The sequence below is a fragment of the Cetorhinus maximus genome, chromosome 8 (genome assembly GCF_964194155.1).
Source record: "Cetorhinus maximus chromosome 8, sCetMax3.hap1.1, whole genome shotgun sequence".
NCBI lineage: Eukaryota > Metazoa > Chordata > Chondrichthyes > Lamniformes > Cetorhinidae > Cetorhinus > Cetorhinus maximus.
Genome location: NC_135886.1, coordinates 104,508,727 through 104,521,128, shown reverse-complemented (window position 1 = coordinate 104,521,128; position 12,402 = coordinate 104,508,727). Strand labels below are relative to the sequence as shown.

At 44.5% G+C, this 12,402-nt stretch overlaps 1 protein-coding gene across 2 annotated transcripts in view; it reads left to right on the top strand.

The window, feature by feature from the left end:
- Positions 1 to 12,402, top strand: part of LOC144683856 (sodium- and chloride-dependent neutral and basic amino acid transporter B(0+)-like) — a 435,158-nt gene that overhangs the window by 377,889 nt on the left and 44,867 nt on the right. For both annotated transcript variants that reach the window (XM_078547362.1, XM_078547363.1), the window contains 3 exons: positions 1,669 to 1,807; positions 9,520 to 9,652; positions 10,899 to 11,039. In XM_078547362.1, the coding sequence (XP_078403488.1) occupies positions 1,669 to 1,807; positions 9,520 to 9,652; positions 10,899 to 11,039 (413 nt within the window). The remainder of the gene's footprint in view (positions 1 to 1,668; positions 1,808 to 9,519; positions 9,653 to 10,898; positions 11,040 to 12,402) is intronic.

Below are 12,402 nucleotides of genomic sequence, written 5' to 3'. Positions count from 1 at the left end.
TGAAGTTCCAGTGGTGTTGGAGCCGATGTAAACTGATTGTTTCTCTGGAAAAACTCTCTTTGAAACTGTAATCCATTCTTTTCCGAAGTGGATGTTATGATACTTGAATTTCCTTTTGATTAAAATTCTCTGTCTCTGTGATGTGTTCCAAAAATGTAACAGAGATAGGATCCCGATCCTTAGAATAGCCGAATGAGAAAGAGAGAGGTGATGTTACATTCTGAAGTCTTCTTCTTGATGTCACTGGTGCATTTTCCAGACTCCTGCTGTAACAAAATGACAGGTTTATAATCGCAGCTTTTCACGAGTGGGATTCCGATCATGTGGCAGCTGCTATTGGCATACGATGGAGGGCAATCCATTATAAATGAAGGAACTTTGATCTCCCATTGTCAAAGCTATCAAAATACCATTGAAACAGATAGGGGATCCTTAGCACCCTCCTTGTATAATGAGATGCCTTAGTCCTTCTTTGTTTCCAGCAGTTTCCAGAGTCAGAGAATTGAGTGACCTATTGTCCTCGGCTCATAACTTATGGGCTCTCAAGTGTCGTAACTGCGGGGTACCGCAAAGATGCGCTGGCGAACCCTCCTGGAGGTCCCCAGATAAGGACTGCCTGGCAATTGACCGGAAAGTTCAAACTTCCATGGGGCAGCTGCCCTGCACTGGGAACCACCAGAAAGTACAATGTAAATCATAAAGCTCGGATGGCTCCAACTGCCTTTCATCAACAATAGTTACCCAGAAAAATTTAGAAGAATTAAAGCCACTTCTAACTCCTGGGTAACTAGAGTACTGACCCACCCTGGACCTCCCATGGGAGCCCCATGACTACCTGACCCATCCACTGATCAACCCCCCATGACCACCCTCCAACCACTAACCCCCCACGGCCGAACTAACCACCTAACCCCCCAACCAAAAGACCCAACCACTGACCACCTGACCCCCAACCCCCCTCTAACAACACCCCCAGACCAACCCCCTCACTACTGACCACCCCTGTGACCACTCAACCCCCCCGCCCCCCAACTAACCACATGACCCCCCCGCCCCCACAGATCACCCAATTCCCACAGCCCTACTGGCCACACGGCCCAACCAACTGACCCCACAACAATGACCACCCCCCACTGACCACCCGAACCTACTGGCCTACCTTCCCCCCACTCTGAACAACCTCCCCCACTGACCACCCAACCGCAACTCCCATTGATGACCCAAATGCCCTCCTGAATTACCTCCCCCCACCCCCCCCCCCCCCCCCAGTGACCACCTGACCCTCACCTCTGCAACCACACAGCCCCCACACATCCATTTAAGGCCTCAATTGGCAGCGGGGCTGGAAACCTGACCACAGGCCTTCCTGCTATGGATTTAATTGGAGTGGAGGCAGGAGGGGGTCAGAAGCACCCCCCCCCCCCCTTCCTCCCCCCGCAACCGTCCTGCTTTATTAAAGGCCCTCCTTGCATCCAAACATGTCACAAGACAGGGAAGAAGATTCTGGCCTTTACCTCTTTGTTCTGGCCCATCTGTAACCTCATCCATGCAATAAAAGGGATTGGACTGATTCAGTCAGAGTGAAGCAGTCACCCTGATTATATCACTAGAAATGACAGCATCATTCCCAATGAAATGTAATTCTAAAACACATTCCACATTTTCTAGATCCACACTGCAATCTCACTCTGGATGATGGATATTTTGAAATCGTTAATACAACATGGCTGCATGCAAACAATGAAACTTGTCCAAATGGATCAGAAATCAACATTCCTCACCAGGGTCCGAGTGAGCAATACTGGGAGTAAGTAAATTACTACAGATAGCAGCACCTATAACCTGCACAGCTGTACCAGTAGCTTCCTCGTGGGAAGGTTGGTTGGGTGAATTTCTTGTTTAATGAGTGAAAAGCTTTTTGATTTAGATGGAAGTACTATTTACATCATACATCTGTTACAAAATAACATCACAACTGGCGCCCTTTCATTAAATAGTTCAAATTATCTGTGACTGATATCCCATTCTCTGTGTTTTAATTAAATGTGTTTAGACCAAAGACCAGGGAACTGAATTGGGAAACAGTCTGGGGGCAGGTACCATGTTTAACAGTATGAAGGAGCTGAATTCACTGGGAGACCCAGGGTCGAATTTTATCAGCAAAGAAGATGTCCCGTTGCTGAGACCAATTGCAAAAGCCAACTACATACCACTGGGTGGCAGGACCCTGGGGCAGCATTTTACCAACCGTGGGCAATTAAGAGGCCGCCAGCAGGTCTGCCATCCAGTTGAGGCAGGCAGCCAGCCTCCCAGAGATTCCAGCCCAATCATAGGGCTGGTGTCTCAACAGCCTCCGTAGTACGATCACTAGTGGCACCCTCGAAGATGAGGGAATTTTCTTTGCTTATCATGCCAGGGCCAGTCAAGCTCCAGCAATTGGGAGTAGGCTGGTGCGGTGGGGAATATGCTCCTAAGGTGGCACTTTAGCTGCAGAGGTGGCCATTGCTGCCAGTGTGCCTCTTCCTGAGCTATGGAGTGTTGATTAAGGAGGCCCCTCCCCTAGGAACCCACCGTGAGGCCGCCAGGGTTTACCTGCAGGTTTCCCGATGTGGTGGCGGGCCCCATTTGTAGTATGAAGGGTTAATGTTAAAAAGATAAATATATAGTTGATGTAACATACATGACAACAGAGCATGAAGAGAGATAGTTCTATGTAGAGCCTCGTGCTAAGTCTGTTTTATAAAAAGTTAGTATAGTGTTCAATAAAAAATGTAGAGTTTACCAACAACCTTGCCTCCAGCATTATTTGGTTGTCTGGATCATGAGCAATCCTATCTGAGGCCCACAAATATGATAACAGATGGTAGCAGTGGAAAACACAATGAAAGAAGCAGCAAGTGAGGAGCCCAGTGACTGGAAAAAGCAGCGAAAGAAACAATCGCAGGACAAGGGCAGCATGGGAAGACCTTAAACTGAACTCCAGAAAAGGACACTGTGAAGGGAAGTCATAGAGAAAATCCCACCTTTACCAGAGTGCTTTGACCATGTACAAGGTCCAGATCAAGCCGAGAACTGTCATCAAAGGTTTACCAGGTACAGAGCAGCTTCAGGATTAGCAGGGAAGACAAGCAAGGAATGGGTCAGTATCCTTCTCTATGCCATAGGCAGTAGTGCAGATGATGTAACGGTCAGGCAGTGCATGAGCAAAGTCATGATGACTTATGAAGAAGTTATCAAAGACTTTGATACTTATTTTAGTCTTTGAAGATACACTATTGTAGAGTGGGTGAAGTTCAATATGTGCATCCGAAGAGCAGGAGAGAGTGCAGGTTCCTTCACTAATGATTAACATCCATTCACTGAGAATTGCAAATATGGAGCCCTGAAAGACAAATTAATTCAGGATTACATCGTTGTAGGAGTCTTAGGAGAGACTGCACAGGATTTGCTGCAGTTGAATGAAGATTTGACGCTGTCGAAGGCTGTGCAGTTAATGAGGCAGGCTGAAATGAGAAAACAAAACAAGGTTTCAATTTGAGGCAAGAAATAAATCCCATGGAGAAAAACCACTGAGACATTGCAGTTTGTAGCACACAGAAATAGCAGCACATCTAAGCCAAAACAAGGAAAAAGTGAGGAGGGCACAGTGGCCACGATTATTCCGTGTTCTCTAATAGTGGGAAAAGGCTGCATTGGCATGAAGAATGCCCTGCCAATAATGTAGGCATTTCTGCAATAAGGGAGACTATTTTAATTCCGTACGTTGCAGCAAGAAAGCTCTTAACACAAAAATTAAAGGAGAAACAACTAAATTGAAGTTGAAAACAAAAAAGATAATGAAGTGCAATTCTTAGGTGAAATTACAGAATCTAATGGGAACTATTGGAGTGTAGACATTATGGTCAATGGACATAAAATAAATTTCAAATCAGACACCGGAACAGGAGTTTCAATTCTTTCAGACACAGAACAATGGTTAAAACTAGACTTTCTCTAGCTATCGACCATGAGACTCCACGGTCCAGGAGGCATTCAACTGAATATCAAGGGACAGTTGACTGATAAATTCCAGTACAAAGAGAAATCACAAACTTTGCATGTGATCCACAACCAAGAAGGCTCACTGTTAAGTTGAGAAGCTTACACTGATCTACAGCTCATCTATAAACTTTATGAATTAGGGAGCCCAGAAAAGTCAACAGATTTCACGATAGAATTCCCAAAACTATTCCGAGGTTTAGGGAAACTGTAAACGGACTATTGTATCACTTTGAGACCAGGTGTAAACCAATGTGCTTATGCACCCCAAGGTTCCACACTCACTTGGAAAAGCAAAACAAGAAATGGAGCCAAGGCTGCATCAGGAAGTCATCTCACCTGTAACCAAACCCACAAGCTGGTGTTCAGGCAAGGTTCCAGCACTGAAACCAAATGGCTCAACAGGAATCTGTGTTGACCTCACACAGTTAAGCAAGGCAGTGGAATGGGAGATCCACTCAATGGCATCCATGGGCGAGAGCCTAGCAAAGCCATAAAAAGTACCATTTTTACAAACTTGGATGCTAACAGTGGCTTCTGGCAACTGCCTTTGGATGAGGAATCCAGACTACTAACTATATTTATTCACACCCTTCGGGAGATATCCTTTCAATCACTTACTGTTTGGAATCACATCGGCTCCAGAGATTTTTCAGAGAATAATGGCAGGCATTTTGGAGGCATTAGCAGGGGTCATCTGCCACATGGATGACAACCCTGATCTACAGGTCCACCAGACAGAAGCATGATGCAAGTGTGAGAGCAGTATTGCAATGCTTGGAAGAAGCAGGGCTAACTTTCAAAAGTAAGTGTGAGTCCTTGTTATGAACCATTAATTTTCTGGGACACATCGTTCACGCATCAGGGCTGATCCCAAAAAAACCAAGGCAATCAAAGATTTCCTACCACCTCGCAATATTACAAAGCTTCAATGTTTCATGGGGATGGTCAATCAAGTAGGCAAGTTCCTACCCAATCTGACACATGTGAATGAACCACTACGGCAATTGCTCAGGCAGAACCAAGTATGGTGTTGGGGAGAACATCAACAAATGCCATCCCAAAAAGTATAAAAGATGCTCATTTCACCAGATATATTGGCACACTATGACCCGGAACTGCCCACAATAGTTGCTGCAGATACATCAGCGACTGGACTAGGAGCAGTACTCTTTCCAATCCAGAAAGAAGGAACATGCAGGCCAGTGTATTATGTGTCTGTCATTGATTAAAATGGAACAAAAATGGTGTGATTGAAAAAGGCATTAACAGCCACGTGGGCTGATGACAAGTTTGCCGACTATATCTTAGGCCTGGAGTTCACATTGAGACAGACTGCAAGGCATTGGTCACCATATTAAAAACCAAAGAACTAGCAAAGACCTAAAGTCCAGAGATTTTGGCTGAGACTCATGGGGTTTGATGTCAAGACCGAATATGCCCAAGGCAAACAACAAACAAGAGCAAGTGCATTGTCACTCATCCCTGTTGAGAAGCCTGAACAGGAAGACATAAATTTTGCTGAGGATATAGAGTTGTATACCTCATTGACCACACAATTCCTACCAGCAGCAAAGCAGAAGTTGAATGAAATCCGACAAGCACATAAAGCGGATGAAGAATGTGCTAAAATTAGAGAAAACTGCAAAATTGGATGGCCAGAACCTGTTCCAAAAAACCTCATCCTGAAACAATACTTCAAGCAATGCAGACATCTCAGTGCCATGGATGACTTGCTAATATATGATGAGAGGCAGTCATACCAAGAGTCCTCAGACTGGGGATCCTTCAGAGAATACAATGGAGATTCCTTGGCACTATAAAGTGTCATGCTAGAGCAGGAAATTCAATCTGGTGGCCAGTGATCTCAAAATACCGGAGGAGATGATTTCCAGCTGCACCAGCTGTGCAATCCATCACCAAGAGCAAATGGTATCCTCATTTCCATCCAGGCTTGGAATGGACTTTTTCGAGCTCTAGGGCAATCCATTCCTCATAGTTGTTATTACTCCAGATGGATTGAGGTTAAACATCTTCATGGTACAACCTCAGAAGCAGTCATTAATTCACTGAAAGAAACTTTTGCCACACATGGTATTCCAGATCTTGTCATTTAAGACAGTGGCACACAGTTTGTAAATGAATAGTTCACGAAATTTACAGAAGATTATGGAATTGTCCAAAAAACCCAGGTACCCACAAGCAAATGGAGAGGCTGAAAGAGGCATAACAATGTTAAAATCTTTGCTGGAAAAGAATGATGATATCAACTTCACATTGTTGAGCTACAGTTCCGGATCAACTCAGAATGGTTTTGGCTCCGTCAGAACTTCTGATGAGAAGAAAACTACAGACTCAACTTCCTGTTCTTCCACATATGCTCATACAATGTCTAAAAGCAATTGATATAGGAAAGGGAGAAGGAGGGTGAGAATCATGAAAATCAGACCAGAAACTACAATCAATGCCATAGAGTGCAGGCTTTACCAGAACTCCAAACAGGTGAATCAGTCTGAATTAGAGACCAAAACCGAGAAGGCCAAGTACTGGAAAAGACACAAAGTCCGAGATCTTTTCCTGTAGAGATTGAAAATAGGCTAGTGAGAAGAAATAGGAGTGTGCTTAGATCTACAAGGAGAAGACCATCAATGGAATGGGCTAACTACACATAAAATCAGACAGCAACCTGAACAGAGAACCAATATTCTCTGATGATTCACATACTACTCTACTGAGTTCTAGAGAACATGGAGAACTTGAATCCTATACATCGTCCAAGAGAGCTGAGAGTAATGTCAGGGTGATTGGTGAAACCACCACAACTGTGAACCAGGGGTGAAGGCAGAGACTTCAGGGGGAGATGTAGGATAATGTAAATAATGTATTTACTAGAGTCAGAGACTTAGAGGGAGGTATAGTATAATTGGGTTAATGTTAAATATGCAAATATATAGTCCAAATCATCAATTATGTCACATCTGATGTCAAGGAGCATGGAAAGAGATAGCTCGATGCAGAGCCTCATACTAAGTCTGTGTTGTACATAATATGTTGTTCAATAAAAGGTAAAGTTTACCAACAGCCTTGCTTCCAGCAGTATCTGTAATTCCAGATCATTAACACCCCATCTAAGACCCACAACCATGATAACAGACTCTTGATGCTAGTAAAATGCTGGTGAAGAGGGAGGTGGCTCTGAATTGGCACTTATTTGACACAACTCACTGAGCTTCCTGCCACTGTTAATATGCTGAGGCAGGAGGAAGACATCGGGTCATATTACCCTGCCACATTATCAGCTCTCCAGCCATCTAGTCTGCCTCCAAAGGTTGTTAAAATGCACCCTGTCCACAGTGACTAACCCAGGTAGTTTTAACAGTGCAATGTAAGGCAGCCAATGAAGCAGTTTCAGGAACTCCTTCAAATCATCTCTGCTGGGAATCTCATTTTCACTCACTGTTAAACAAAGCTGTATATTCACAAAGAACAAAAGGAGTAGTGAGAGATATTTTAATGGATATCAAATTTCATTTCAATTCTTAGTAACAATTCACTCCTTGGAATGAACTACATATTGGATATTGTTTACACCTATTTGATTAAATTTCCTGATGCATAGTGTCTAATCGTAAGTGTGTGTAATGAACAGTATTCTTATCTAAAACAAAAACAGAATTACCTGGAAAAACTCAGCAGGTCTGGCAGCATCGGCGGAGAAGAAAAGAGTCGACGTTTCGAGTCCTCATGACCCTTCAACAGAACTGAGTATAGTTAGGAGAGGGGTGAAATATAAGCTGGTTTAAGGTGGGGGGCGGGGGGTGGGGGAGAAGTTGAGGGTGGGGTGGTTGTAGGGACAAGCAAGCAGTGATCGGAGCAGATAATCAAAAGATGTCACAGACAAAAGGATCAAAGAGGTGTTGAAGGTGGTGATATTATCTAAGAAAATGTGCTAATTAAGAATGGATGGCAGGACACTCAAGGTACAGCTCTAGTGGGGGTGGGGTGGAAAGACTGACAAGGTATTAGTTGTAGATTTAAAAATAATGGAAATACGTGGCAAAAGAAAACTCTATATAAATTATTGAAAAAACAAAAGGGAGGGGGAAGAAATGGGGTGGGGATGGGGGGAGGGAGTTTAAGATCTAAAGTTGTTGAATTCAATATTCAGCCCGGAAGGCTGTAAAGTGCCTAATCGGAAGATGAGGTGCTGTTCCTCCAGTTTGCGTTGGGCTTCACTGGAACAATGCAGCAAACCAAGGACAGAGATGTGGGCAAGAGAGCAGGGTGGAGTGTTAAAATGGCAAGCAACAGGGAGGTTTGGGTCTTTCTTGCGCATTCAAAGGATCATCCTCCGCCATTTCCGCCAACTCCAGCATGATGCCACCACCAAACACATCTTCCCTTCACCCCCCTGGTGGCATTCCGTAGGGATCGTTCCCTCTGGGACACCCTGGTCCACTCCTCCATCACCCCCTACTCCTCAACCCCCACCTATGGCACCTCCCCATGCCCACGCAGAAGATGCAACACCTGCCCCTTCACTTCCTCTCTCCTCACCGTCCAAGGACCCAAACACTCCTTTCAAGTGAAGCAGCCTTTTCACTTGCATTTCCCCCAACTTAGTCTACTGCATTCGTTGCTCCCAATGCAGTCTCCTCTACATTGGAGAGACCAAACGCAAACTGGGCGACCGCTTTGCAGAACACCTGCGGTCTGTCCGCAAGAAAGACCCAAACCTCCCTGTTGCTTGCCATTTTAACACTCCACCCTGCTCTCTTACCCACATGTCTGTCCTTGGCTTGCTGCGTTGTTCCAGTGAAGCCCAACGCAAACTGGAGGAACAGCACCTCATCTTCCGACTAGGCACTTTACAGCCTTCCGGGCTGAATATTGAATTCAACAACTTTAGATCTTAAACTCCCTCCCCCCATTCCCACCCCGTTTCTTCCCCCTCCCTTTTGTTTTTTTCAATAATTTATATAGGTTTTTCTTTTGCCACCTATTTCCATTATTTTTAAATCTACAACTAATACCTTGTCAGTCTTTCCACTCCACCCCCACTAGAGCTGTACCTTGAGTGTCCTGCCACCCATTCTTAATTAGCACATTTTCTTAGATAATATCACCACCTTCAACACCTCTTTGATCCTTTTGTCTGTGACATCTTATGATTATCTGCTCCTATCACTGCTTGCTTGTCCCTACAACCACCCCACCCTCAACTTCCCTCTCCACCCCCCCCACCCCACCCCCCACCTTAAACCAGCTTATATTTCACCCCTCTCCTAACTATACTCAGTTCTGTTGAAGGGTCATGAGGACTCGAAACATCGACTCTTTTCTTCTCCGCCGATGCTGCCAGACCTGCTGAGTTTTTCCAGGTAATTCTGTTTTTGTTTTGGATTTCCAGCATCCGCAGTAGTTTTTTGTTTTTATCTCAGTATTCTTATCTAAGTTGTCCTCTGTTGCCATTTTATTCAGTAAAGTGGTTTTACGCCGAACCGGTTCAATGGATGAGACTGGGGAGTTGGTCTGGTATTTAGCCCTCTGTCTGCTTCCGGCCTGGCTGATTATTGGGGCAGCGTTATCGAAAGGAGTCAAATCTTCAGGAAAGGTAAAACAATTGGTGATGAATAGAGTTAAAACTAGTCACAAAGTACAGATTTCAGCAACAATAAAGCTAAAATTTATAAATCATGAGTGAAGTGGGCTGGTTTATCTCACAGGTGATGTTAACAGTGACTCTTTGGGCAGTGGAAGATCCATAATTCATGAGCACTTCAGGCCTGAGTGAGATCTGAAGATCTTTCTCCTGATTGAAAGAACAGCAGCAATTCCCCTAAACCCCTGAAATGTGTCCCTCATTCTAAGGGTTTCAGTCCCTGATAAACAGAAAAACACAAGAATTAGGAGCAGGAGCATGTAGGACTTTGGATGTATTTCCAATCGCTGTGGAAGGCTGGGCAGAGAGTGAGCCGATTGGGGTCATGGGGCTGGATTTTACACTGATGGTGGGCTTCCTATTTCCAGTGTAAATTTTGGGGGTGATCCCACCTCTGCTCTGCCGGCTCACCCGCATTTATTTTACTTGTGATGGCCCTTTAATTAGTGTGAGGCAGGGCTTCCATCCATCTCCGGCAGGACGCCCTGTATCCTTGAGCCTCCGGCCAATTGGAAGTCAGCAAGCCCAATCAGGAGTCTTGCTCATGCTGGTACTGCAGGTAGACAAAGGAGGCAGCATTCACTGATGGACCGGGACACTGAGGTAAGTCTGAAATCTCACTGGCATACGAGAGGAGATGGGTGGGCACATGTTGGACATGGCAGAGGGGGAAGGGTGGACATGGGGAGGCAAAGCTGTGGGGGAGGAGGGGCCTTTGATTGGTACAGGGGGCAGAGGGTGCCTGGGGAAGGAAGCACCTCTCCCTTTCATTGAGTAGAAGCCCATAGGGCTAAAACTGTTGGGCTACACGTTGGGTGCCGGCCTCTCCCGCCACCCATTATTTCAGAGTGGCAGCGGGATGCAGCCCTTATTTGGGCATCATTTGCCCACTTAATTGCCTCAATAATGCCATGGATGGGCGACCCATCCTGTCGCCCTTACAATTATGGCAGGACAGGGATGTGTGGACTGGAGGCAGGTATGCCACCGATGGCATAATATTGTGCTATTTAAATTCAGTTACATTATGCAGCTCAGTGTTAAATATACCTTTTATATAATGATTACTCCTCCAATTATTTTCTGTTTCATTCTCTGCTTTGATTACAATCCTTAGTTTGCCATTCAATTGGATTCAACACTGTAAATGTTGTACCAGCAATACAGGAAAATCTAACAAGCTACTCTCCATGTTCAGGTGGTTTATTTCACTGCGACATTCCCTTATGTGGTTCTGATCATACTCCTGATCCGAGGTGTTACCCTGGAGGGAGCCTATAAAGGAATTGAATTCTACATTGGAAGCCAGTCGGACTTCTCCAAACTGGCTGATGCTGAGGTAAAAACAACAATATAATTGACTGAATTTCAGATGTAATTTTTCTTTGAATTGTTTAATATTTCACTTTAATTATTTTTTGTCTGCCTACGATAGTCAGTTTAAAATCTGAGTGTTGATTTTGGGGCCCTCTTCAAAAGTGGGAAAACTAATTTTGGGTATTGCCAAGTTTCAACTAAAACTTTGTGATGCACTTGAATTAGTTAATTTATGGCTTTTATTGTCATGAGGCTGGATTTTCATGTTTGAAGTGGGAATCAGGAATCGGAAAATTACCCAGTGTTGCAATCCTGTCTCCTACCTGTGAGTCCTGGCCAGCGGGATCTTCTTCCCGTGGAGGCAGGCTGATGTGAGACAGCCAGTTTAAAAGGCCCACATCTGTTCACAGAGCATTCAACTTTGTTCTGCAGATCAGTATGAGGCCCCCGAACACTCACATTCCTACCCCTCACCCCCATGAACACTACTCCTCCCCTCATCCCCTGCCAATTCCCAAAGCCCTTTTATCTCCACAACCCCATTCCCCCTTAACCTCCAACTCTCCGTCATACCTTCATACACCCATCTCTGTGCCATATGCCCTCAACCCCATACCTCACTAACACCCTCAGCCACTTCACCCCTCAACCCCACAACCCACTCACCCAGTATCCACTATAATCAAAACTCACGAGACCCATAATAACGTTTGAACGTGTTTCAAAATCTCATAAATCTGTAAAAATAAATGTACATTACCTGAATAGCCACATGAAAGCCATTATCCTCTCCAGAAGCTCCTTGAAGACAGTCAGAAGCTCAGGCATCTGCCAAAGATTTGAAGCAGCCAAATAGATGACTGAGCTGAACTTTGGTGAAAAGAAATGGGGGCATTTCACACACACATCAGGATTTCTAACTGGGATAACCTTTCAAAATTTTTTAATGCAGAATAATACTTTATCAAGTGGATAATCTACTTGAATGCGTCTCAAAACTTTTCAAATTTATAACTTTTTTTCTCCTAACAGCTTGTCAGTTGTCAGAAGTAATGACATTATTTAATGGTCACATCTTTTTAAATCAAAGCACTATAATCACTAATTGTAGTTGTAACATATAGAACTTAGACTGCAGCAGTTCATAATGACATGTAAAGTAGAAAACACCTTTTGTATTGATGTTTTGTGTGGTTCCTGCCTCCAAACCATGGTTCACCCATGGTTCATGGCACTTCTGTGCCAGTATTATTTACATTGCCTGCCAAAACCCACTAACCTCCAATAAAATTGTGGAAGTTGTGAAATGCCCACAACTGTGATGGTGCCAGCAACATTAGGACAGCAGAATGCAGGCTCTCACCCCACTCCCATCCTACGCTGAT